This window comes from Sardina pilchardus, chromosome 8 (genome assembly GCF_963854185.1).
Source record: "Sardina pilchardus chromosome 8, fSarPil1.1, whole genome shotgun sequence".
Taxonomy (NCBI): domain Eukaryota; kingdom Metazoa; phylum Chordata; class Actinopteri; order Clupeiformes; family Clupeidae; genus Sardina; species Sardina pilchardus.
The window spans coordinates 14,303,634-14,331,214 of NC_085001.1; the positions used below are offsets into that span (position 1 = coordinate 14,303,634).

General features: G+C 40.1%; 3 protein-coding genes across 4 annotated transcripts; all 3 read left to right on the forward strand.

Moving 5' to 3' along the window:
* Positions 1-260: 260 nt before the first annotated feature.
* On the forward strand, positions 261-6,643 carry paip1 (poly(A) binding protein interacting protein 1). 2 transcript variants are annotated; one of them, XM_062542851.1, is made up of 11 exons: positions 261-638; positions 1,477-1,628; positions 1,810-2,007; positions 2,346-2,458; positions 2,793-2,904; positions 3,133-3,258; positions 3,693-3,799; positions 4,068-4,185; positions 4,323-4,377; positions 4,494-4,563; positions 5,552-6,643. In XM_062542851.1, exons 1-11 carry the CDS (start codon positions 431-433, stop codon positions 5,643-5,645), a joined length of 1,353 nt encoding a protein of 450 aa, XP_062398835.1. In that variant the 5' UTR covers positions 261-430; the 3' UTR covers positions 5,646-6,643. The 2 variants fall into 2 exon arrangements, with proteins under 2 accessions (XP_062398835.1, XP_062398834.1); XM_062542850.1 differs by having other exon boundaries at positions 263-638; positions 4,065-4,185.
* Positions 6,644-6,869: 226 nt separating this feature from the next.
* On the forward strand, positions 6,870-13,117 carry c8h5orf34 (chromosome 8 C5orf34 homolog). Its single transcript, XM_062543880.1, has 12 exons — positions 6,870-7,355; positions 7,453-7,542; positions 8,477-9,111; positions 9,288-9,383; positions 9,528-9,636; positions 9,952-10,043; positions 10,132-10,201; positions 10,790-10,948; positions 11,490-11,611; positions 11,737-11,853; positions 12,123-12,163; positions 12,918-13,117. Exons 1-12 carry the CDS (start codon positions 7,101-7,103, stop codon positions 13,115-13,117), a joined length of 1,986 nt encoding a protein of 661 aa, XP_062399864.1. The 5' UTR covers positions 6,870-7,100.
* A 14-nt stretch (positions 13,118-13,131) lies between these two features.
* On the forward strand, positions 13,132-27,198 carry LOC134088744 (FYN-binding protein 1). The gene is made up of 16 exons (XM_062542853.1): positions 13,132-13,529; positions 17,576-18,452; positions 18,658-18,709; positions 18,993-19,060; positions 19,212-19,234; positions 19,620-19,666; positions 19,932-20,079; positions 20,482-20,641; positions 20,741-20,858; positions 21,396-21,442; positions 22,326-22,377; positions 23,357-23,444; positions 25,936-26,098; positions 26,198-26,228; positions 26,682-26,713; positions 26,862-27,198. The coding sequence occupies exons 1-16, from the start codon at positions 13,509-13,511 to the stop codon at positions 26,879-26,881; spliced, it is 1,947 nt and encodes a 648-aa protein (XP_062398837.1). The 5' UTR covers positions 13,132-13,508; the 3' UTR covers positions 26,882-27,198.
* The last annotated feature ends 383 nt before the right edge of the window (positions 27,199-27,581 follow it).

The window sequence follows — 27,581 nt, forward strand, 5'->3', positions numbered from 1 at the left end:
CCATTCCCTTGCTTGTACTGATGTGGATTACGTGTGTGGCTCAAATGGAAATGGATTAATTGTAATCGTGTTAAATCTTTAAAATTAAAGTGTTAACAGCAGCGTTACACGGACTGCTAATTAAGAGGATCAGGTATGGGTCCATCCCGGTAATCTATAACCTTTTTAATACTACCAGGATTCTTCTTACTCCAGACGGTAGATGGCACTGTAGTTTCGGGTCGGTCATTGACACAACAACCACAGGAAGTGGAATATTTCCATGGGTCAATTTCGTTTAGCTGAAACCGAAATAGTAAATATGCAAGTGAGATGAGCGTAGTGGTGTAAAGCGTAACAGTAATAGTATCGTGAATATCGCACCGGAATCTTTGAATGTGTGACTGCTGATATAAAAACGTGCTTCGGAGGTTTCCTCACGCAAACACGGATGATGACCGACAACTTTGACCGAACACCAGGGGCTGGTCGAGTCCGAGGAAAACCCACCAGCCCCGGCCTTGGGGAGGTATTCAGTCCGCCACATCCCGAGATAGGAGATGGTGACGCTAAACCTTCAATCTTCAACCAGTGTGAACCTCTCAGACAGCCTCGGACGTCGCCGCCGTTGTTGGAAGGCAGCGCTCCAGGAGGCGGGGGTAAGGTTTTGGTTGTTTGTTTCGTCCCAGTCCATCTAAAATTAGCAAGCGTTAACTAGCTAAATTAGCGAGCTAGCAAACTGAGGGTGAATGCTTAGTTATTGTCAAACTAGCCAAAGTTCCCATAGCTAACGTTAGCTTGTTAGTAACATGCGTTAGAAACATGAAATACAAAGTGACTATTCATAGTTATTGGGATTGGGCAATAATCCGTTCTGTTGTTATCTAGTGCGGTCTAATGCAGTTAGGCCACCAGTGACATAATCTATGTTAGTGTTTGTGACGACTTGCTATCGTAAATAGCCCGCTAGTTAGCTTGCTAGCAGCGTTGGCATCTCACATGCTCGCTCAACTGGCGTCAGTCAGTTCACGCATTAAGTAAATTCATACTTTTTTTTTTAAATTAAAATTGTGAAGTGTATTGTTCTTGTCACTAACAGACACCCAAAAGGCTTATGAAAACACACTTTGATTGCGTTATCCATGTTGCATACTCAGCCCTATAAGCTTAGCAAATGCCCTCTCCGAACTGTTTTCGAGGCAGTTGAACTTTCAAGTAGGTACTGCCCCTATGGTACTGCCTAGCGCGCTAATCTACACTGCACCTGCTCTGCCAAATCCGTCACATGATTTAGATGGCAGGTTTTCTAGATGAAACCATGGGCACTGTGTCTTCAGACAGATAGTTTGGCGTTGAGTGAGTAAAATGCCCAATCACACTAACGAGGATTCTTTGTTACAAATTGAGTCGGCCTAGTGTGTGTGATTTATTTTTTTCTAACAGCCTCTTTTTGATACTCTCCCCCCCATGATGTGCCTTAAATATGTATCCTCTCAGACAGTAGAAGACCGACGAAAACCAAATCAAACGCTACACAGACTCCAAACAGTACTTCTACCGCCTTAAAATTGCACAGTGATGATGTAGCGGGGAGCTCCAAACTATCAGTGAACGCACCGGAGTTTTACCCGTCCTCCTACACATATGAGGTAATCCATGTGTTTACCTTCTGCAGTCAAATTTATTTTCGAAGACGTTCTCATGTATAATTCTGTGGTAACAAGTCACCATCATGGAACAATACTTAATATTTCCTGTAACAATCTGGCTGTAAGTACCACATGACAAACGTTGTGACTGTAGCCTATACACATGCATTGTGTTTCATAGGAATTGGAATATGAGGACAGCAGCGATGGCTACTACCCTCCATCTACGCTGGCTGAATTGGTGCAAGAAATCCTCAGTCACCTCAACTCCTCTCCGGGCTCGTTTGAGTTTGACATCGAGAACATCACTGCCACCCTGAATGAGTGGGTGACCACAGAGGAAACACTGGTGGAGCTGGTGGAACTTATCTATACCCAAGTATGTGCCCTGATAGAGTTGTTTCTTTTTGCAATCTTCAAACACACTTAAAAGCAAACACCCAAAGCTGTTGTGCAACCGGAGCTTGAGTAACTTAGTATTTTTTTCACACGCTATTTGCAGCCTGTTGCCACATTAGTGTGGAAGCAACTTTAAAAGTGTACTTCCATGACCTGCAACAGTGTTTTGGAGTCGTTCTTATTTTTAAAGGATTTATCTGTTGAATAGCTTAGTCTACTCATATACTCATAAATGAAGAGATGGTGTGTTTGGTGTGATATTTAGATTTGCGTTTTGTGTGTTTGGGTATGAATAACCTCTTTCTCTGTTTTTGCCAGTCCACCTCCATCCCCAACTTCGCTTACACTGGGGCGAGGCTTTGTAATCATCTCTCTCATAACTTGGCACTCTCCCCAGCCAGTGGAAATTTTCGTCAGCTTTTGTTGAAGAGGTAATGGTCCTTAAAGATAACAATTCATTGTTACAGATAATAATTCATAATTCTGATGGGTTTCCCCATATCCCATCACATGGTGAAATATAAATGTGTTGATTAGTGTGCCGTTTCAACCCTCTCTGGTGAAATTTCATCAGCTTAAGATTCTGATACCGTCCTATCCATATTCTTGGTACCGTCCCCTAGCAACATCCTGGATACCATCCTAGATCTTGCTGGTATCCGAACCTTAAGTAAAATTTCACCATGTGATGGGTTTTCTCAGATTCCATCACCATTTTGCTCACCAAGTGGCTTTGTGATGACTGACCTGTGTTCTGTGCTACAGGTGTCGAACTGAGTATGAGCAGAGGGATCAGGCCGTTCGTGGGGATGAGGAGACGCAGAAAAAGTTTCACTCATATGTGCTGTTCTTGGGAGAGTTGTACTTAAACCTTGAGGTAAATCTATAGCTGCTGCAGTTTCCATTTTTGCCGAATTATAGAAGGAAAATTGCCTCTTTAAAGTCTGGAACGGGGGGGGTTTAATTATTTTGGCTGTTGAGCTAAATACTACCAGCCTTTTACCAGAATTGTACTGTACCCATAAGCCTTATACTAGATGTTGTGAATGAATGTTATATGTTATATGTATATGTCGTAAAGAGCGATTGTATTGTATGTTATCAGGTAAAAAGTCCTAAAGGACCTCCAACTAGAGCAGTGATTTTGCTCACTGCTCTGAAGGATTTGTCGATCGCACTCATGTCCAATCCTGTGGATGGCAACCTTATTTGTGCAGTGAAACTGTTGAAGGTTTGACATTTTTGTCTCATTCCTTTTCGACATTTGTCAGTTTTGACACTAAGCTACTGAGGCTGTTTAACATGGTTCACATAGTGAAATAGAAGTGTTTTGGAGTTAAAAGTGAATTCACCGCTATGGCCCAATCTAGTTCTGGATATTTCTTTTCATATGTGCCTTTGATGAATCATTATTGATCAAAAGGGTGAGCTTCTCTGATTACATTCACTCTGCTGATATTTTTAGCAATCTGATTTAATTTTTCCCACCCCTAAAAGACGTATTTATCTTTGCACTTGATAACACACCATTGTTTGCTGTTAGAGTTTAACTATACACACTTAGAAGAATGTTGTTCATTACTGTTGATATTACATTACTATGCTGCTATTTTTTTAATGTATCAGTTGAGATCAGCTGAGTTGAATGCCTCTTGTCTTGGTTAGCTGACAGGTTCTGTGCTGGAGGATGCCTGGAAAGAGACTGGAAAGTCGGACATGGACGAGCTTGTCCAGAGAATCGAGAATGTTGTGCTGGATGCTACCTGTAGCAGGTTAGAGGAGATTAACGTGTTTATCTCTGTGTTTTCACTTGAATGACACCAGTCAGTCACAAATGACTTGCCTCTCGGTTTTCACTTGTGCAATACCTGTCTATCACATATCATGTCACATATTGTGACTGTCCGTAATATGTTTGTATTGTTCCTTTTATTTTAACATTTTGATTTAGTTGTGTGCTCATTATTATGACATTATCGTATGGCAAGTGACCTCTTCAGTCACAGAGCAGAGCGCATAAAGTGGTTGTGATTCCAGTAGGGATGTGAAGCAGATGCTGCTGCGGCTGGTGGAGCTGAGGTCAAGTAACTGGGGCCGAGTCCACGCGGCATCTGCCTCCAGTGAGGCCACGCCTGACAACGATCCAAACTACTTCATGGTAAGGGTGGACGGACATAAGGGTGCTGTGAGCGTTAAATTGTATGTATGATTCAGACCATTCAGGTTCTGTATTTTCTTTTAATTTCACTTCTCTTACTTTTTCTTTCTCTCTCTCTTTCTCTCTCTCTCTCTCAGAATGAGCCGACATTCTACACTGCAGATGGCACTCCATTCACAGCCGCAGATCCAGGTGAATGAGTTCAGAATGTTCTCAGAATGTTTTGCATAAAATATGCATTTATTTATTGATTGATCGATCGAAGGAATTAAATAAAGGGCTTGATAAGTTTACCGTTGTTTTTCCAGACTATTCAGAGAAGTACCAGGAGATACTGGATAGAGAGGGCTACGACGACTATGAAGAAAATGGAAACGAGTGAGTGAAAGCAATCCATACCTGTGCTGTATTTATCGCCCCTGCATTTTTCCAAACAGCAGTCTGTCCCCAGACTCTTCTGGAATGAACCTGTGTGCTACACAGCATAAATGCTATGACCTTTTGGGGGCCTTCTGCCTAGGGGTCAGCATATTGGGACCTCTTGACTGAAGTCATGTGATTGTCCAGATGACAATGCGCGCGGGCCACAGCCCAGCGGCCAGCACCAAGTTTGAGATTAGTCAGCAAACAGATGAGAAAGAGGCTTTAGCAAGGCTTAAATCAGCATCCCACTCCCCTACCCGCTCTACACCCCAGACCTGTTAGGGCAATTCTCATTGGTTTGGCCCCATGAATGAGAGCGTCCAGTTGTATGGTGTGGTTCCCATCATGTCCTCTAGGAGGAGTGCCCACCCATGTTTATAGGGAGATGAGCACATTTTTTTTTATCATATTGGTATTGGACAAATCACACTTTTTAAAAGGATGTTCATTAACAGTGATGCCGATGGCTTCACTGTACAGTGTATCGGCATCACTGAAAATAAGGACCAACCTCAATGAACGTCTGAAAAAAAAAAAGGTTGAAATAATGTATAACTGCATAAGTGCAGCTCCTCATCTGGAGTCAGTACAGTGTATGGCAGACTGGAATACAGGGCTCTTTCTTCCATTGTAGTCTATTCTTCTCTGATCTTGATTTGACCTCACAAGATAACATTTTAACACTGACACTTCTCCCAAGCGACTTACGGGAACCAGTTTCTTTCGCAATACTACTCATACCTTGTTTCCTGCATTAGAAGAAATATTTTTGAGTTATTGAAAACATTTTGAATAGTGCACCCAGACACTTCCTGGCTCCACAGATCTGAACCCATGCAGTTTTGATGTCATTGCACTGTTGGGTTCATTTCATTGCTAATGACTTGGTGCACACATTGTTATGGATTGGAAACGTACTTAAACACGCTTTTCTGTATTACAGTTTTGACAGCGAAGACGACGACGAGATGGATCCTGAAATTGAGGAGGCTTTCGAAAAGTTCTGCCTGGAGTCGGAGAGAAAAAAGAAATCGTAATGTGAAATATTTTTAAGGACTGTGGACAAGCTCATCTATCTTATGTTTGACCTGCTGGATTGTTTTCGACTGGAAACAAAAAATCAAAACAAAGACGAAACTGTTTTTAGTTAAATCTTTTTTTTTTCTGTAGAGTTCAGTGTGGATCTAGCACTTAATAGCGGTTATGTTGCCGATTTTAATGGCCGGGATTTCTGTTTTTAAGATGCGGCAATCAACGTCCATCGTGCAGTTACACTGTGCCCAACAGTTCGAAGTTCGACACTGATTGGAAAGTTCATTATTTGTTTCGATTGTCGAACTTTGTCTCTGCATGCTAGGAGAGAAGTGTGGAGTGAGGTTTTTAAACTAAACAACTGGGAAGCATCATCAACTGTGTGCGTGTGTAGTTTGAGATTGCTTACTAACTGCTTCTATTTGAAACAAATACACCCAAAGAAAGTTTGGCTACAGTGGCGGATTACCCTGTTCATCAGTTTCATTACACACTTCACTAAGATGGGTACTCAGTCAGTTAAGCATTGTGGTCAGACTCCCTTGGACATGCAGTTAATGTAAGACAAGTCTTACAGAGACACAAGTAGAGAGCTTTAAAGTTTAAAGTAAAGTTGGTTGTGGGATTGTTTGACAACTTGGAAGTTGTTGAACAAAAGGAATGGTTTTATTTTATTTTTTTGTTCTTCCTTTTCAGGTTCAACTGAACTCTTATTCAGTTAGAATCTTTGGCACTGCTGGTCAAGAGAAATATCAGCCTGAGTTCGTTTATAAGTTATTTTAATTTTGAATCTTACCTGTGAAATATTGCTCCGAATTGCACAGTTTGCCAGTTTTAAATAAGCAGAAACTGCAATTGTACAAGGTGGATTCGCTTAAATCACCTGTTATTGTTTATACGGTATACCATCATACGAATCCCATGCAAACGAATGTTATTTTATAGTTTTTTGTAAATATTATTTACAGTATTGGTTGCCTGCAATAAATCTTTATAAAAGATTGTTTGTCTTTTGTCTGTTATGTAGAAGAATCCTGTTGCAGGGCCTGTCCCCCCCTTCTAAATATTCTCTGACTAGACAGACAGCTTTCCCATGTCGGCAGTGGTCAACATTGCATTGGCTCTCCGCTGCGGTAGGTGGCGCAAGGTATTTATTCAGTGCGATTCTGATTGAAGAAGAAGTGCATGGGCCAATCAGTACTTTCTGTTTTGTGATGCGGGAAGTTCGGATCCCTGACTGAACTGACAGCAGAGAGCATAGACAGGAAAATAAGTGTTGGAAGCTTGATGTTGTGAGGTAGAGTAACTGCATGTAGGTGTAATCAGAATAGCACCTTTAAGTTGGTGAAGTCTGTTTGAATAGCGGTGATGATAGGAATGTTTAAAGTTTGCTCAACTGTTGTTTGTCTGCTTGCTAACGTTAGGCTGCCAAGGAAACGTCAGCTTGCTAGTTACCTCCTATGAAAATGGCAAATATAAAGGGGCATTCACATACGTCGCTACTCGCACATCGCTCCTGTGAATGCAGCTTAAGGCTGATGGTCATGTATGAAAGTGAGTCGGTAGATTTGCATTATACGAATGGGTCCCGTTTGTGTGTATCACCTTGTGGTTCCGAATTTTTATTTGAAAAAGCTCTGCCCCCAAGTGCCCACCCTTTACAGGTTAGTGAGAAAGTGCGACAGAGAACTCGGTTCGCTATCAGTGAATACAAGGTAAGTGGGTGCTGTAAATTGTGCTCAGTGAACCAAGAGACATTATTTTCATCCATGCCAAGATGAAATGCTTACTTAGATGTTACAATGTTTCCAGGCTTTATTGGTGGATGCTTTGACGTTCAGAAACAAGTATGCCACACATCCATTTTTACCAGAGGAACTCATTCCTAGCTACAATCGGAAGGTAGGCTATTCATGTTCATATCTGACTAACTGAAAGTAAACTCACCCTTGCAAAAATTAAATGATTTTCCGACAGGTGCAAATGGACTGCATAAGAAAACATAAGCAAACCGACAAAACCCAAGCATCTTCCTCGATTTTACAACAATGTAGGCCTACGAAACAAAACGGCAAATTCAGACAACATTACCCATAGAAACCTGATGCATGTTCACAAACAGATGGTACATGCACACTTGAGGCCAAATGTGTCCACAGCAAGTATTCTGGAAGGTTGTTTTAATTTATTTCATGACTCACAGATTATTTCTTTTGCTACATACTAGTTTCTTTGTCTCTCTCTCCCTCTAATTTAAGTAGTTGAACTGCATTATTCTTACACTTCCACCTACTGTTACAAAAGACAACAACATGGCTACAAGGTTACTCTTTGAATGGACCACATTGTTTTTTACATTTAATATCTTAATGGCATTCACTTACACTTTAGCTCATTTGCTTCTAGGTCTAGATGTGTCCCCCCCCTCCCCCCAATAATGCAGTACGTTTGCACCTGTCGGCGACTGTAGGATTTGCAGCAAATTTGTGGGAAACAAATGAGTTGAGTTGTTTTGAAAATATTGCCAGAAGCCGTAGTGGCAAACTTCCAGCAACATTCTGGCAACAATGAGAAGTTTGCCACTAGTGGCAAATGTGTTCACCAGTGATTTGCCACCCCACTTCCAGTGAACTTCTGGTGACAAACCCAATTTGCATTGTTGCAAATTTGGTTAACCAAGGTTAACCTAAACAAAATTTGCCAGAAACCCAATTTGCATGTGAAAATATGACCTTGCCGCAAATTTACGCCAGCTTTTTGCCAGAAACCTGACATTTCTGTACATAAAGCCTCATTAGTAGAAGCCACCACTAATTCCACCCCCCCTTCTTTCCAGTGGTTGGTTTCAAATGTGTCAGATGTTGATTGGCCAGCAGAAGGCTCTCCTGAAACTACCTGCCCTGGTGGGGAAACCATCTTGAGTTCAGTGGACGGCAATGGGAGGCTTATTCTCACTTCATCAGGGGAAGAATTTTTTGTGGAATTCTGCTGCAGGGTCAGTCAGAAAGAGTCTCCGAAACATCTGACCCACCAAATAGAAGAGTCCTCCATGACTCCGAGCCGTCCAGTCTCCAGTGGGGAGAAATCTGTGTCCAAATCCACATCGGAAGCAATCAAAAGGGTGGAAGACCATCGGAGTTGTGAATCTAGTCAGCAGAAGGGACATATTAAACCAATCACAGTTGGGGAGTCTCAATCTGCAAGACCTGGGAATGGTTATCTTTTCACAACTGTTGTTCAACACCACTCTTGTGCCAGTTACCCAACAAATTGCCACCATCCTCTGTCTTTAGCCATCAACCACTGGAAAACACAGAATGGAGAATCCAGTGAAAATCTAAGCACAAACACACAAGAGGCATCCACAAGCAAAACTTGCCAGGCCTCAAAAGCCGATGGTACTCTTGGACCTATCAGGTCTATCCTTCCTGAATCTCTGCCTCTTAGATGTCCCTCTCCTCACATGCACAGGTACAACTGTTTTGATGTTCCTACATCTTTAGTTCCTGCAGTTTTTATCTGATATTAATACAGTCCCTATTGTGTAAAGTATGTCATGCTTTACTTTAAAACATTACTTTGATTTAAAAATTAACCAATGAAACAGGTTACAAATGGTCTGTGGTTGTACTTTTGTCTGTTTACAGATGGAACACTGGACCCTCACCATTCAATGAAGAGTCACAAGAAGGCATGGCAACAGAACTTGTGAAAGTGCTGTGGTGTCAAGGTGTTCTATATCGGTATGATGACATTTCCGCTCATTCCTCAAATATTATTACAGACACTGAGTAAACACATTTCAGTTTAGTTGTCTTGTATAATCCTAGATACACATTTGTACCTTTTTCTTGTTTGTTGTTTATTTTTGTATGTTTGCTTAACAGAATTATTGGTGGCACAGTTCCCGTCATAGAGATTTCTCCAGGAGACGGATCAGTCATAAGATCAAACGGGGTGTTGGCAAATTACTTTACTCATCACAAAGGAGGATGTAGACCTCCACTCACTACTTGGTGATTAAAAAAAAAAAAAAAAAACACGTTAAAAAATAGAATACAACATTTAGAATAGGCAATGATCTCACACTATCCTGTTTGTGCTGTATTATGAACTAAACTATGTCATTCTCATGCACACAGACTACACACATAAACACACACACAAACTCTATAAAAACTCTTGACTACATACTCTACAGTCTACACACAATAGACCCTACTCTAAGACATAATCTGAACCGTAATACCACCATGGAAAAACATATTTGCAGAACAATCCTACTGATACTGAATTACTGTCTGTTGGCAGAACATGGAGAGCACCTACTATCTGAGCAGCCTTCCACCAGACATCCCAGGCCAGAAATACTCTGTGTCTTCAGTGGTGATGCGTGCTAACAGGTGGGTCTGTGACGACGAGTGAAATATTTTTCATATATCACATGGAACACCACCCACATTTTTAAGTATGGCATATCTGTTTTGATAGGATTTTGGAGTGTTACAACCAAGCCAAAGACTCTCTGAAACTGACCTACATAAACTGCTGTTGGAAGAAGGTAAATCTTGCCGTCAGTGTCACAACTCAGGGTGGAAACGTTTATTGGTTGTGTTGAGTGTTAAGTATTGTGTTGACAGATGCTTGTAATATGTTATCGATACACTAGTGGCAAATATAGTTATTTTTACTTAAATATCCACTTCCAGGTGCTCTAAATAAATGGACCAATTTGACGTACCAGTCACTATTATGACCTCTCATGGTGCCTATTATAATGAATGGCAGCAAACTTGCAATGAAGAAGAAACTGACTGGGGGAAAATAGCATACTCTGCAAAAAACATGTTAACTTTGTTGTACATTAAATAGGCCTGTTTAAGTGTTTCCCTAGTTTTCTTGCAGAGATGCAGTTGCACAGATATTGTGATGAATCATAGATAGGCTAGATTATTTTCTGTCAATGGACTGAGTATCACAAAATTGACTGTATCATGACATCATCGTTATTGTTATTGTTATCACCAAGTATTGTTACTGTATTGTTGCATATCGTATTGGCATATTGTTGGTGTGATGATGAATAGATATTACTCCAAAATGCAATCTTCAGATATAAAATTGGCACCTCTTGATTCCCACTATACAGGAAGTGAGCATTTCAGAGCCCCTGAAGCTTGTCCATGAAGCACACAGGCCAGACTGGGGCCATTTTCTGGCATTTTCTGACGGTAGTGCTGAAATCATTTTTCTTGATGGGGTCAAGGTGCACACAATGTGGAGGATTAACTCGATCACACAAGCACAGGTAAGTGATATATAGTCCATCACCTATACAAACACATGGTCTATCTATGTTAATGTATGTCTACTGTATGTCCACATACACACACACATACACATAAAAACACACACCCACACATGCAGGCACGTGCACACACACACAGTATACAGTACATGCATGCACAAAAGCAAACACACAAGCACACGCTCATTTACAGTACCATTACAGTAGCAGCCACTATAAAATGAAACTCCGAGGTCCAGCAGAGCTCCCTCTGGCTCCCCCACAAATTAAGCCCTGGATATATCAACATTATCACATTGTTACATTATTACATGACATCACATTTGGCTGACGCTTTTTAACCAAAGCGACTTACAGCATGGTAAAAACATTCTAACAACAATTTCAAAAAACACAATAAGTGCATCAATGAGTGCAATTGTCTGTAGTAGTACTATGAGAAGAGATCATCTCTGAAGAGCTGGTCAACATTATGGTAGTTGAACTGTGGAACGTCAGTGTTTTTCTGATTTTGACACAAATTTAATTTAACCTGTTACAGAAACTTGGTCAGGGCCACCAGATGCACTCAGAAGTACAGCAGCCTTGTAGCTGGTGTCAGTTGACTTTCCCCAATGGACAACAACTCTTGGTGCAAGCTGATACCCCAGGACCATACCACAAGTAGATATTTTCATAATGACACTTACATTTTTAAGTTATCTTCTTTGATTGTTTTTGTTACAGTTTTCTTTAGTTACTTTATATTTTCGGAAAAACATTCATATACTGTCTCATGTGTGTTACAGATATTTGTCGCTCTCAGTTGAATGGTGTTGTTGGGTTCAGCAGACATGTCTCAGCCCCCATCAGGCTTACGCCCCAGAACCTGCCCAGGTGCAGAGTAGCAAAACAACATGCAGCAGGTAACGGTCTGATAGGCCATTATGTGTCATTGTCTGACACAGTGTGATTACACAGATACTATCGACCCGATTTCAATTAAATTGATGGAGAGTTGTAGCACGGTCCAAGGAACGTCAAAGATCATTTCTAGTGTATTATTACTTACCTAGCCTACCCACAATTGTTCAGATTTTTGTGCCTTGATTGAATGTTGATCTGCTGAAAGAGTTACTGTGTTAGAACAACTATGAGCCACCTTTTCTGATCTCTCAATTTCATCTCATTTCAGATCTGTGGTAGCAGAACTGGAGAAGATCAAAAGGTTTAACTGTATCCTTGATATTGTATAGCAGAGATATTGAGATCTTGAACAGAGGGTACTGAGACTTACAGTACTGTAGGGCATCCGCCAAATGTTTCTTCCAGAAAAAGAATGAGATAAAACAAGTTCAGCAGATATAGATATGTCAAAGATCATAAGTTTAATGGTTAACCATTGTGTGAACCATTTTAAAGTACTTTTATACTTGTTACTTTAAGCTGCCCGACACATAACTGTGCGTTCACACGGCGGGCGACTTGAGCTTCCAAAGATTTCGGAAGTCATTCATTTTCAATGGAAGCCGGCTTCTCTCAGCTGCCAGCAGCGACCAATCCGTCGGCGTCGCGTTTTGGGCGTCTTGAGCGACTAGAGAAAGTTGAAAGTGGCTCAACTTTATGGTAATGAGCTATGACGCGGTTCAGCGACCAAACGACCAGCAACGAACATAGAATGCTACTACGTCAGAGCGGCCAAAGCATCCAAGCTTCCCACGGCGTCCTTGACAGGGCGTCCAGAGCGAGTTTGGAAGCTCAAGTCGCTCTTGGTCTGAACACACAGTAATTGTTGGTCCGGTTTGTAAGCAACACAGTTTCATATGATTTGTAAGATAATAGGAGGGTCACTCCGTCAGCTGTGTCTCTTTCAGTGAAGGGGTCTTTGACCTGGAAAACAAAGCAAACTTCTATCGTATGGAATTTAATCATTGATTGATTGAAATAGGATAGTCATTGAGATGAGCATTCTTTAACAAACAATCATCAGTTCTGCTGGAGAACAGCCACCTCATCCGAACTCACAAAAGCTCCTCAGTTCCCAGCGAGGATTCCAGAACCTCCAGTGGCACCACTTACTCTGTGGGCAAGAGCAGCATCTCCGATGCCCTCCAGAAAACATCGAAAGCCATAAAGGACATTGAGACCCTACTTTCACACAAGAAATATGCCAGCAATAGTCCAGCATGAACCAGGGGTATTTTACAGTTACAAGATCTATTGTCTGCAGAAGGGATGACCAGTAAGGACCTAATGGGAATTACTGTCCATGGAGTTCACATATCTTAGCACCGAAGACAAGGACGGTTGACGGACGGGAAATATATTTTCTCAGTTATTCAACAGTGGTATAGAGGAGAAAATGGTATGGTATGATATCTTTACTCATTGAGGTCAGTGTCCGTATCTGTTCCTTTTTTTAGTTGTGAAGAGGTAATTAAGAGCTGGTGACGTGGTCTCACCCACAAGGAAGAAAAAAATGCGGAAGCAAGTGGTTGGGCCATAGACTGTATATACATCTACATGTGTTGTCCCACTTAGAGCAGCTCTTTTTGCACAGAGAAACACACCCGGTGTTCTGATGCTGGTTGATTTCATCATGGTGAGTGCACTCTATTGAAGATTCTTAATAGCACTCCTTAAGCATTAAGTGAGGTATGTGAAAGGTTACTGCAGGCTGTACATGAAGTGTATCTGGCAGATTAATTAGGATTGTTTTGTTGGGATTTCTTAGGGTAAAGAAGCATGCTTCTATCGCATACAGCATTGTACAAGGGATCGCACAAGTTTGTTGTTTTAGTTCAGCTAAATTAGTAGGTATAACAAGCATAATGCACTAAATTGGCAACACATGATTTAGGAGACTGCTTCTTTTTTCCTTTTGTGTGTTGCATTTGGATGGTTCTGTTAATTCTGTGTTGTTATACGGTCTGCTACATTATACTTGTCCTATTCCATTACTATTCTGCTTTTTAACTGTTTTGGCTATACAGGTCTTCTTTAGGGCCATGATTTGATGAATAAAAAACATTTACAAATTTGCAAAATGTAATAATAATAAAATCCATGTAATTGTAGAACGAGTAACATTTGTGTAACAAGCTCACCTACCTTTGACTTCATGCTAAATGACATTAACGTCATTAACGTGTGCATGTTGGTTTTACTTGGAGTATCAAATTTATGACAATTGTCATTTGTAGGTTTTGGTAAGATAATGAAACATAGAGTATTTCCTAAAAATCATCAGAGGAATTCTGTAAAATCTGCAAAGCAGTTGAACATTCAAAATTGCAAAAAACTGTGGTTTGTGGTTGCAAAAACACTGCTATCATAAACAATGGTATCCACTGTGTGGGTAGTTTCACAATCATGGTTAGCGTGCCCACATACATGTATGTATAGTAGACACAATATAGGAAAATGGTTGTCATCTCACACTTTGCTCAAAGTTTAGGTCCCAAATATATTTTTGTTCAATTCCAACGATTTCATATTTTCTTTGCTCTTGATGTTTTACACTTTAAAGCAACACTAAAGAGTTTTTTGTACCTTAAAATAATGTTTCCAAATACATTTCATTGGTTCTTCAACTCGTAACAGGGTGAACGGCACTTCTGCATTCACTTTGGGGCCCTCTATCAGCTACGTATAACCACACTATGAACGTTTTCCATATTAGCGGATGTCTAGTTTGATGGAAGGAGAGATACGAAACTACAAATATGACTTGCTTTGATGTCGCAATACATCATACTTAAAATCATGCAACATACTCTACCTTGTCTGTGGACATGGTTATTTGCAGGATAAACATATAGCACGCGTGCAACAGAGGAAAAGTGCTTTAGTGTTGCTTTAAATGCCTTATCTTGGGAGCCATGTGTGTAGATAGATAGATAGATAGATAGATAGATAGATAGATAGATAGATAGATAGATAGATAGATATACTTTAATCATCCCAAAGGGAAATTCTGTTGTTTCAGCAGCCTTAAAAACACATAAACAAATAAGCACACACACATATAAGACACAACAGACAAGATTTTCACCACAAGACATAGCCAGAAGTAGTTGTCAACGGCATAATGACCCTCCAAGTCTGATCAAAAGAATGGCCTAGAGAATGTACACTAATATCTAAAACAAATATTATTCCTAGCCTGCCCAAACCTTGTTGGATGGACGGTAAACATGTTGTCAGTATGACCATTAAAGGTTTGTACTGCATGCCCATTGATTTTATTCCTAGGTCTAGATTGGGTAGACTGGGTAAACCCAGCCCGATCTGCCGGCGACTGGATTTTTCCCTGCAGCTCAGGCTGGACACCTGCATACTGTATCTCTCCAGCTTCCTGTCCACGTTTGCTGGAACCAATCACAAACTGTCCTATCCACCAGTCGCACCCGGATCGTTGGTCTTATTGGTTGAAGGACTGTCCAGTCGTACAGAGTCATTTGAACTATGATCAAACCGCTAAGGACACTAGTTTTTTTTGTGATTGAAGAATGTATCGTAAATAGATAAATGTTCTTCCTTAAATACAGGGAGCATACGTAATTGACCCCTATGTTAAATTCCCATAGGAGCAGGAGGATTTTTAATATGTTTTTATTTTTAAAGGCCAGCTATTTCATGGATCCAGGATATTATGCATCCTGATAAAGTTCCCTTGGCCTATTGAGCTCAATGCAAATCAAACAGGCTAATAGGCTAACTGGAAAAAGCACCATGCCAGTCTCTAGCTATGGTGAAGGGTATGTGATGATGTGGGGCTATTCTAATTCCAAAGGCCAAGGGAACTTTATCAGGATGCATAATATCCTGGATCCATGAAATAGCAGGCCTTTAAAAATAAAAACATATTAAAAATCCTCCTGCTCCTATGGGAATTTAACATAGGGGTCAATTACTTATGCTCCCTGTATTTAAGGAAGAACATTTATCTATTTACGATACATTCTTCAATCACAAAGAAAATTAGTGACCTTAGCGGTTTGATTTTTACTCATTTTTTGAATTAAGGCATTACAATCAATTCTCAAAAGATGATTTTATATTCCTCTTTTTAGTCAACTTTAGCATGGGTATGAATACTTACTATACCCACTGTATCTATCTATCTTTTGTGCAGTAGAAATACAATATTATTTCACAATTTCAAAAAATCGGTGTGCCTCAGACGTCTGACTGCCTTCTACAAATTGTTATCACAAAGACAGTTTACACATAGGCCTACAGGACCCTTTGTTTAAATAGCATAGTGGGTGGTTTAGGATAAACTTCATTTTCCTCACATATTGGTGCGGTGGCATCACAAGTTGTGATCATGACATGCACTACTACTTTGCACTACACCACACTTTAGGAGCCCGTGTGAGCTCTTCACACCATACAGTGCTATATAGACTGAACCGATCTTATCAAAGCTCTAGCTTCCTGTGTGTGTGCACTGTCTAATTTGAGTAGCCCCCTGAAACAGCGTTGTAGTGAACTGAGTCTTGAAAGCACACATAAAGGCTGTGGAGCTGCAGGGTGGGTGAGTTTGAACATTTGGTAATAAATTATGTAGGTTTTACTTTATCTTTTAAAAATCTTTTAGCAGACTTAGACTTAATGGGTTGAGCTGTGGCTTGCTGTCACAGCATGTGTCAGACTCGTAGGACTGTTTCTTTCTGTTACACTAGTCTATGTGTCATAGCAGTGTTCATTACTAACTGACATAGCAATTTTGAGCATACAGTATGATTTATTAATGCTATTTTTAAATAATAAATTGTGATGTACCAGCAGTATCAGTCAGAGGACATTAATTTGCACTGCTTTTAGATATTTTAAAAAAAAACATCTGTTCAGAGATCCACTGCCAGAAATTACAGTACACATCCACAGATCCTACAGTGTGGATAGTTTGAGACTGACTGTCATGGCTAATCTGAGGGACTATAGGTTGTGTTTGATCCATTCTTATTCAGAATTAACTGCATACTTTGGGTGGAAGAGTATCAAAGCAGCCCTCACTCTGATGCGGTTCTCAGCATGCATACACTCACAAAAAGTTAGGGGTGTCTGGCTTTTGGGTGAAATCTCTGGAGAATGTAAAAAGTTCAAGTTACAGTGGTATTATATCATGAAAGTAAGACATTTAAATAGAAGCATCCAATGGTGATTTCCTCATCTCAAACAATTTATTGAAACAAAGGGTAACACATTTCACCTGAAAGCCGAATATCCCTGACTTTTTGTGAGTATATTTGAATGACTTACATTATGGAATGATTTCAATGCTCTGTGCTATAAGAATCTCATTACAACCTGTATAATTGTATTTGAATCATAGACTATGTTATATGTTCTATTCAATGCTTAATTTACTTCTATCGCAGCAGAAAAAAGCTTCAAGCTTTTAACCCATTGCTAACTCACTGGAGAAAGCCTTCTTTTTAACTCCTTAAAAAAAAAAAAAAAAAAAACTGTCCCCCTCGGTTTACTGCTTACCTGTTCCATTTTAGGTAGAAATAATGGTGTTCTAATACCGTTTTCTCTGAAAGTGGTTCCAGTTCAATTTTGGTTATTCTACATTGAACCGCGTAGGAAAACAAGGTGTGGCTATCATAATAAGCAAGTCACTGTCTCTTCCCACAGGGCTCTAATGTAAAAAATATCTTGGCTCAGCTCAACACAACTGAACCTCAGACTGTGTCTACGCAGAAAAACCCCTCAGAGCCTCAGGCCAAGATGAGCGTCCCAGTGAAGGGCTTATCAAGTGCTGGCGTTGAGTCCAGCAGCACTCCGAAGAATCCTTGGTCTGACATTCCCAAGAAAAACTTTAATCGGAACGTCAGCTCAGGGGTGCTCAAACTGGGAAGCAAATTTGAGAATTCGAGCGACACTGAGAAGACCTCTTTCCCCAAACCTGCGGCTCTAAAACCTGTTGCTGTAGCCAAACCATCATTGAACCTCGCCAAGCCCTCACCAAACACAGGCAGCACCACCACCGAAGGCAGCACTGTTGAGAAGTCCACTGGAATCACTGCAACGCCAAAGCCCCAATCATTCGGAGCAAAACCAAGACCCTTAGTAGCAGCAATCCAATCCAGACTTTCCCAGGACAATGTTGAGGAAAATATCAAGAAGGAAAACGTAGTGAAAACATTGTCTTCTAACAAACCGTCATTTCTGCAGGCTCAACAACAGCCACTGAACATCCATCTAAAGAGTCCAGACATAAGTGCAGGAGGTCAAAAAAATATCAATAAACCCCTGCTGTCTAAACTCCCATCCAGTACCACGCCACCAAAGCCTTCAGTTATATCCCCTACACTTCCAAAATCCACCATACTTAAACCAAAGCCTGGCATTGCTGATGAATCTAACTCTAAGGAGAAAACTGATGAAGACTCAACACCTAAAATCAAGCCACTGCCTAATGTGTTTACTCTTGGGAAATGCCCAAGTAAGCCCAAAAGGCCACCACATGTTCAGCTTGACAGATTCAAATCAACATCAACATCCATAGATGGTAAGTTCCTTGATTTCATAGTGCTACAATGGCTTATCAATGTCTAACAAGAATGGAATACTTGTTAGCTATCTAGCAACTTAAAACCAGCAAAATGTGTGGCGTTGCAACATTATGTTTTGAATGATTACTGTACAGTAAATTATGTGATGAATATACTTTTACTTCCATGTTTTCTAAATGATTGATCTCCTGTTATCTGCAGATCTTTCTTCATCACAACCCGTCTACCTAATAATGCCAGATGCAGAAGCATCGTAAGTACTCTAGTGGGTCCATTTCCAGTGTATATGGGGTGTGCAATGGGGTTGCACAAATGGACATGTTAGTTCAAGGAACAGAAAGAGAGAACTTACTTTTTACTAAAAAAACTTTCTAGAAATTTTAGTCACCATGTCTAGTAACAAAGTGATGTATACAGTGCGCCTTAGAGCAGTCACAATGGCTGAACTGAAATGGAACTAAGATACATGAAAGAACTCTGAAATGAAAAGGTTGTTGGATAAACTGATTGTTATTCATTGTCCTTTTACCACTCAGAGACACACCTTGCCAAGACGAAAGTTATGATGATGTTGGCATTCTGCACCCCTCACCATCACTTCCAGGTCAATATTGGTCAACCTTATTAAGGAAATAGTCTTTCCCAATATACATCTAAGTCTTATCTAACCACTTTAAAACCAAGATGTTACAATGTATCATTTCTAAAGCCTATAAGGCTGAAGCTAACTTCTTTTGTATGTATATATATTTCAGAAAGTATCATTCAGCACCCTGATGTAAGTATGTCCTGCTAAATCTTATACATTTGGTCAAGTCCTGTAACAGTACAAGAACGATATGAAGAACCAGTGTGTCTGTCCTGTAGTTTGATATACAATTGGGTGGTGCTACATTAATACCATGTTAATTCAGTGTGTTGTGAGAGAGACAAAGCTTGAAAGGAAGTGAGAAGAGGCTATTTGTGGCCAGGCCAGCAACCACAAACCTACTGGCTGTTGTCTCGCCTTTACGTTAAACATGGGCAGTGGTTGTCAAGAACATTTCACACATTTTATAGTCACAGGAAAAGAGAAGTTGCAATGTTTTGTTTTCGAGGGTAGTTGGCTTATGACTGTCACTCTCAATACAGTATTTTGACATATTGTTTTTCTCTCTGTCTAGCAAGCAGACGAGCATGAAGATATGTATGAGGACCTGGAGGAGAGATGGTGAGTGGGTGTCCTTATACAGTCACCACATTTAGCCACTAATTAAATTCAAATGGAATATTAATGTACACTCAGAGGGGTTGCTGTACATCCCTTCACATTTTTAATTCATTAATTCATTTTTATACCATTTTATCCTGTGAAGTATTTGTCTCATGCTGTTGGGTAAAAACGAAAGGCAGCAGTTACCATGTGGTGTAGCGATGTTCTAAATGGTGCTAAATGGGTGGGTGTCAAAGTGTGATTCTTAATTCTCTCATCACAGGGTTGAGAGGGAACAGACTGATGCGAAGAAAACGGCAAAAGAAGACAAGACGAAATGTGACAAAGATGAGAAGAAACGCCTCGAACAGGAGAAGAAGGAACAGAAGTTGCGAGAGAAAAAAGAGCGTGAGGCCAGGAAAAAATTTAAAGTAAGTCCAACGAGTGTCTCAAAGAATATCACCTAGTGGGCACTGTGGCGCAGCAGGCTACAGCGCTCATACCATATACGGGTTGGAGTGCCCACGGGGACCCAGGTTCGAATCCGGCCTGCGGTCATGTCCCGATCCCACCCCATCCCCCTCTCCCACTTATTTCCTGTCTACCTGTCCTGTCTACCTCTTCACTTTCCTATCATAATAAACTTTAATCTTAATTTAGATTAATTAATTACTGAGTATGTAATTAATTAGATTAAAATGTTTAATCGATTGACAGCCCTATAATAAAGGCAAAAAGCCCAAGATATATATATATATATATATATGTGGCTTTCATTCATGGGAAAACATGGAGAGAAGCCACATTGAAGAAAATGCTGTAATTTTCTCCAGCTTTCAGGGCCAATAGTGGTTTTGCAGGAGGTGAAGGCTTGTGTGGATAGCAAGGGTGGCAAGAACGAGCTACCGCTAACGCAAGGAGAGGCTATTGAGATTGTTCGGATCGTGGACAATCCGGAAGGGCTCTGGCTGGTCAGGAACAGCGAAGGCCTCTGTGGGTAACGTTAGCTGTTTTGGGAACGGACACTTTCTTTCTGCTCTCTCTTTATCTCAACCAAATGAGGTTATTTTGTCCTCTACCACCTATTTACAGATGGATATGTCAAGACTGCAGCTCTTGAGGTGAACCACAGTGCACTTAAGGCAAAGGGTGGTCAGATACCAGATGGTCCTGGTGAAGTGTACGACGACGTGGGTGTTTCAGATATCAGGTTAGTCTAGACACAGTGAGTCAATTAGTCCAGTGTACTGAATATAGAAATATGAAGGCTGTATTGTTTAGTTTGGTATTGTATTTGCTCAAAATATATTGTTGTGTCTGGTGTTATTATGACACACACACACAGTCATAAATGTGCATGCTGCATGAACTTGAAACCTGACATTGCAGGCAGGGGAAGCACAACATTAACCCTGACAATCCCATACACCGTGCACAACAAGCATTGCAGGCAGGGGAAGCACAACATTAACCCTGACAAACCCATATACACCGTGCACAACTAGCATCTACTTAATGCATAAGAGATACATACCATGACCTGAATGATAACAGACAAATAAACAACAACAGTCTAGTTATGCAGGGGAACCAGGCTTGTCCACTCCCCACCATGCTACGGGTCATTTTCAATGGACACCCTCATTAATAGCAATATGTCTACAGTATAATGAAGAAGAGCCATAAACTCTATGCAGATGTAGATAATTAATATTCTACTCTTTTTTGCACTCCTCCGCCTCTCCAGTTTTCCTCCTCCACCTCCACCTATGGCAATTTCCCCAGGAAATGATGGTACGTAGTTCATTTACTACAATGTAGACACAATTATTTTGACTCCCCTTCCTAGGGGTTTTAGCATGATAAAATTCCCTTTCTTTTAACCTGTACCATGATGAACCTCTCTTTGTCTTTGAACCCATGCGTGTGTATGTGGATGAGGTTTGTATAATGTATTGTTTTGTTATAATTTGTCTATTGATAGAATTTGAAATTTATTTTGCTATTGTCCTTAAATTTAGCCATACCATGCTTTAGTTATTATTATTATATATAATTAACTGAGTGACTTATTTGATTGCTATTCTCATTTCACTGTTTTATTTCTCATTAGGTTAGTGCTTAAAATTATTGTTTTACTGATAATATTACTATTCTCCCTAGTTTGTAATTGTTCACTGTTAATTTAATTTGTATTGTTATTTATTTGTATGTCGCTTTGGACAAAGGCGTCTGCTAAATAACCATAGCCATAGCCATAGCCATAGCCATAGCCATAGCCATAGCCATAGCCATAGCCATAGCCATAGCCATGATGTTTCTGTTAACCCATGCTTGTGTCTGTAGATGAGATTTCTGATGTGTCTGTTAATATGCTTGTGTCTGAGGTTTATGATGTGTCTGTTAACCTATGCTTGTGTCTGTATGAGGTTTATGATAAGTCTGTTAGATGTGGTTTATGATGTTTCTGTTAACCCATGCTTGTGTCTGTAGATGAGGCTTATGATGATCTTTTAACCCATGCTTGTGTCTGTAGATGAGGGTTATGATGTGTCTGTTAACCCATGTGTCTGTTATGTGAGGGTTATGATGCGTCTGTAGATGAGGTTTATGATTTTAACCCATGCTATTAGATGAGGTTTATGATGTTTCTGTTAACCCATGCTTGTGTCTATAGATGAGGTTTATGATGATGTGGATTCTCCGCCACCTCCTCCAGCACAAACTGAGTGAGTTTACGTGTTTCTAACATTTGACTTATTAGTTGACGTGCCAGGTTTTGGACATACTGTAAGTAAGATTGCACTTTCAATATTAGTGGAACGTAGTGGACAGTAAATGTCATGATGGTAACAGGCAAAGCACAAACGCTTCTGTAAAAGCAGAAATACAAATGCAATATGTATATCCAATTTGAGTGACCCCTATCCCCCATAATTCCAACAGTAAAACCATATGGGCAGATTCTATAGGCTATGTGCTTGGAGTCGAATTGGCATGCAGGCTCCATGATGGAAGAACTGTGATTGGCATCGTGTTTAATTACATTCCATCAACTGTGTGTGTCAATACATTTGGACAGTTTTCAGAATGTAGCTGTATGTACACGTTCCTTCATGCTCTGCCTGTTTACAAATGATCAAAGGCCCTATGACCCACCAAGCGTTAGCTTTGCCTTGACTTGATCACAAGTGGACAGCTCTCTAAGTGTTGAGGACGCATTGAGCCCCGATCTCTCTGACCACATTTGACATGGGCCGCATATGGCCACTTTTTTTTGGGTTGTTGTTGCAGTGTGTACACAGTGTGTAGTACATTGAGCCTATATTCAGAGCAGTTATCTTTTAAATTCCTAAAAGCCCATACAGATATTATTATACAAGTGTCAAATACATTTTGCTTTGCCTAGACACACCAGGGAATAGACCTAGACTCTGTTGTTGTTGATTGTTTGGTCTTTTTTTTTTTATTCCGGTAGATTAGGGAAGTTTATTGCCGTATTTCTTAAAATTTCTGCTTAAAAACAACACCTTAGGTTGTTGTAAAAAGACATTTCAGAAGTGTTTTATATATATATATATATATATATATATATATATATATAGCAAGGAAGTGAAATCCGATCAAATATACACACTGGAGAGGCATGTATAAACATAATGAGGTATGGACTAATGTGAAGACACTGTATCCCCCCTGTCCTTTCAGTCATCCATCTGGAAAAGCAGAGGAAGTGGATGCCAAGAAGAAGAAGAAATTTGAAAAAGAGGAGAAAGAATTCAGGAAGAAGTTTAAGGTAAATTAGTCAGCCAGCTGATTTAGAGGCTTTATCTCACACTCCATGTGTTTTGAAAGGTCACCTTGAAGACTTTAGCGGACAGTTTCATCGAAATACATTGCTCTGTTCCTCTTTCTCTCTCTGTCTGTTGCCTTTGCGTCCTATCTGTCTGTCTGGGTCTTTGTGACACTTTGCAGTGCTTAGTTCTATTTGCAGAATTCACATGAAAAAAGAATGAAAAATGGGTTCAAAACTTTCATTGTACATTTTTCAGACTACTCAGCAAATGGACAGTTGATGCTATTTTTAACTTTCGACTGTGGTTTTTGAAACGGTAAATAATTAATTTGAAACAAAACTAAAATTGAGTCAATTTTCCAATTTTCCATTTCTGCATAGTGGTTGGACTGAATCAAACGTGCCAAGGGATGTACGGGTGGCGCCTCTTGCCAGTTGTAGAGATAGGCTATAAATGATACAGATAGAGTTATCAAGTCAAATTCATGCCAAGGGAGCTCGAGATGTAGGCCTGTATCTACCAGACCGACTGGAGGCGATTGAGGACCACTGAAATCCTCAATCCCTGCCCCCTCGATGGTTAGACTTCACTTCACAGACCTTCAGATAGCCTAACTTGTCACTTGCACTTGTTGCAATCTCTGCTGGTGCTGCTGCTGCTGGTGGTGGTGGTGTACTGTATGTGTGTGTGGGGGGGGGGGGGGGGGGGGGGGGGGGGTCTATGATGCAGGGTCGGTGATGCTTTGATGCCGCCTATAGTCCTACGATAGCATTTGTTCACACTTGTTGACGGTTTGAATAAATGTGAGCAACCCTATCCATGAAGAAAAACCTCTCCACCAACATGCCTAGGCTGTTAAACAACAAGTTGACAAGAGTAAGCTCATAAATGACCAGTGTTGTAACGGCGTTTAAGTATAACGCCGTTACTAACGGCGCTACTTTGTCAGTAACAAAGTAATCTAATTAATTACTTTTCTTATCGTTGCAACGCCGTTATCGTTACTGAGAATTTAAAGCGTCGCGTTACTACAATTTGGCTGAATGAAGCGAGTTCACTGGATAGGATCATATGGAATACCCTCCCCTGAGCTATATATTATGTATATTAGCCTAATCACCCTTGGCCTTGACAGACTAGGCATAGCTACCAAGATACTGTACATCAGAGTGGAATATGGAAATAATTTCATTAAAGGCACACTTCCAACTTCAGGAGGGGAAAAAAGACTTGAATAGGCTACTCACCAAATCCAAGCCATTTCATTTGCACGTAGCGAACTTCCCACGATAGCTTATAGGCATACTAGTGACAAGTAAATGTGCACTTTCTCTGTCTGTCGGATTTCTATAGTTTCTTGACAGGGCTACTTCACTGAAACTGAACGTTATCTTCAAAGGAGGACCCTATACATTTTAAAGATAGCCTATTTTATTTTTGAGGGCTTTTGATATCGGGGGTTACCTTACAGTAAAATTAATTATTAGCCTATTACACGTCTCTGCTGCATAGCCAACGTCAGGGCCGTTCAACTGGAGAAGGGGTTGATAATTTACTCCTGTAGATTGCAAATATAAACTTGCTGCGACTACCGAACAGTTTTGTGAGTGCTACTTTGTTAATATTTTGGAAACTGCCAGTAAGGGGGCGGCCGCGACCGCGCAGCCCTGGCTGCTGAAGTGCCACGAGAGCGCAACAAATCGTCAGAAACAATATATTTAAGCTCACAATGATCAGACCGGCCCAAAACGTTAACGGCCCACCGGGAATCCTCCCGCATCTCCCGATAGCCACCCCGGGCCTGGGCTGGGTGGGCGGATGCCATGCGCACGTTCTAATTGTACCGAATAATTGGTTTTATTCTTCAATCAGTTATAGGCTATAATAAATATGTTTGACGTTAACGATGTTATAGAACATAAAAAATAACGTCAGTTACTTTGCTGAGTAACTAATTACTTTTACAGTGTGGTAACTGAGTTACTAACTCAATTACTTTTTGGCATAAGTAATTTGTAACGGTAACTAATTACTTTTTTAAAGTAAGATGACCAACACTGTAAATGACCATCCCATTCTTAACCCAAGCAGACATCGGGTGAAGTGAAACCTCTGGGCCACAACGCAACTCTCCTCGGTAACCCCCAGTGTTCATGGTTCAACCCAAAGTTATACAAAGTTAGAATATTGAGTCATTGTTTGACTTTCGAACTTCTGAGGAGAAAATCCCAAGTGTACTCAATGCAAAAAACAAAACATGCAACAGTCATCAATTTACAGAGTAGTCTGAAAAATGGATAGGCCCTAATTGACATTTTAAGCCAATTTTTCAGTCTTTTCATGTGAAATCTGCAAATAGACCAAAGCACTGCAAAACGTTACACAGACATGTCTGCCTGTCTCTCTGTTTGTCTCTTCAGTAAGAAATATTCAGAATGATTTTTTTCTGTCATGTTGTTGTATTTTTATATTTATATGTTTATTTGACAGTATGATGGAGATATCAGTGTGTTGTACCAAGTAATGGTGGATCCAGCCTTGACCACTAAAAAGTGGGGAAACAAAGATCTTGCCTTGAAACCAGGAGAAACTATTGATGTCATTGTGAAACCTCAAGATGACAAACTAATCGGAAGGAACAAAGATGGGAAATGTGAGCAAACATATGTTTGATATGAAGTATTTGTTTCATTAATAGTCACTATCTAATGTTTTCATTTATGCATGTATTGTCTACATCCTTCTTTTGCAGTTGGTTATGTTTCCGTTCGGAACATCCAACAGTAAGTATTGTACCTGTTAATGATTTGGTATAACTCACTGATTATTAGTGTGATAATTTCAGGTAGAAAGTCGGCTAGCAAGGTTATGTAACAGCTCTCAAGTTGCAAAATCCAGTTCAAAAAGTGGCAAAATTGCTAATCAATAGCTGTCGAATGACTCTAGAAATGTCATGTTCGGATTCAGTGGCAATCTGAAGAAAATGAATGCAAGACTGTTGACATTTTAAAAAAACAAAGGACTGACATTCGGACAGTGTGACATTTCTGTTTTTTTTTTTTGTTGTTGTTTGTTTTGGGGGTTTTTTTGCCAACAACTTAATCATACATAGTCTGACAGTCCTATTCATAGTTGTTGGCAAAAAAAGTCAGTCAACATCTGTCATTGGAGTACTGATACAGTAGCATGTGGATTCATATTTACTTGAATCAAATTTCTTTTTCTTTTTCTCACAGGGAGTCTGACATTTATGATGATGTTGGAGAGGGTAGGTTTTAACCCACACAGAAAATATATCAAGCATCAAATGCATTGTGCAGTGTGTGCATTTAATACAGTTGTAATATGCTGCAAATTCACTTTTCACTTTTGTGAATTCCTGTGATTGGCCCTAATACTTTTCTCATTTCTTACAGATTGCATTTATGACAACTGAACAGCCCTGCTGAGTTACCTGAACTTGTTGAAATGATTGAAACGGAACTGAATTGAATTTTAACTATTTGAGCATGTATGAGCATACATTTTTGTATAGATACATGTCTGTGCCACAAAACCAAGACAAATTCCATGTTTCAAGGCTATGTCATTCCAAACGTCCCATCGCATTGAATTGATGCTGTGTTACTACAGTCCCATTGTAATTGTTTTGTAATACAAAATAAAAACCACTAGATGATACCACTACTTCTGATATCAAACCCATGGACAGATGATCTCCCTTTGTCTGTGTATTTTAAATTCACTCTCTGAAGTGCTTTACTTTAAAGTTTCATTTTTGCTAATTGTCATCAGCAATAAAGTTACACTACACTATTTTCTTCAAAAATTGTTCATGGTTATCCAGTATTAACCCTATGATAGACCTATTCCCTAATAAAAAAAAATATATATACATTTACATTTAGACCAAACATACACGTATCTTATAGTCTGGCTATCACCATACCAAGCTTAATCTTTTAAGATTGAACATTAGTCTGGGGAGTCTGCTCTTTGTTTCTACTGCACAAGGGGTGTGATCAATGCATATTCAAAAGACTCCTAACATTTGGATAGTAATTCAACCAATGATCCGGGTGCGTCTAGTGGATAAGCCAGTTTGTGATTGGACCCTGCAAACAAGGACAGGAAAC

What these genes read in the sequence shown, in the direction of transcription:
- paip1 (XM_062542850.1), top strand. Translation starts at nt 431, where the DNA reads ATGATGACCGACAACTTTGACCGAACACCAGGGGCTGGTCGAGTCCGA. An exon ending in ACGATCCAAACTACTTCATG is followed by an intron (nt 4,186 to 4,322) that starts GTAAGGGTGGAC and finishes TCTCTCTCTCAG; the next exon opens with AATGAGCCGACATTCTACAC. An exon ending in ATTCACAGCCGCAGATCCAG is followed by an intron (nt 4,378 to 4,493) that starts GTGAATGAGTTC and finishes TTGTTTTTCCAG; the next exon opens with ACTATTCAGAGAAGTACCAG.
- c8h5orf34 (XM_062543880.1), top strand. Translation starts at nt 7,101, where the DNA reads ATGAAAATGGCAAATATAAAGGGGCATTCACATACGTCGCTACTCGCA. An exon ending in GTGGTGATGCGTGCTAACAG is followed by an intron (nt 10,044 to 10,131) that starts GTGGGTCTGTGA and finishes CTGTTTTGATAG; the next exon opens with GATTTTGGAGTGTTACAACC. An exon ending in TAAACTGCTGTTGGAAGAAG is followed by an intron (nt 10,202 to 10,789) that starts GTAAATCTTGCC and finishes CCCACTATACAG; the next exon opens with GAAGTGAGCATTTCAGAGCC.
- LOC134088744 (XM_062542853.1), top strand. Translation starts at nt 13,509, where the DNA reads ATGCTGGTTGATTTCATCATG. An exon ending in CCCCTCACCATCACTTCCAG is followed by an intron (nt 19,061 to 19,211) that starts GTCAATATTGGT and finishes TATATATTTCAG; the next exon opens with AAAGTATCATTCAGCACCCT. An exon ending in TCCGTTCGGAACATCCAACA is followed by an intron (nt 26,229 to 26,681) that starts GTAAGTATTGTA and finishes TTTTTCTCACAG; the next exon opens with GGAGTCTGACATTTATGATG.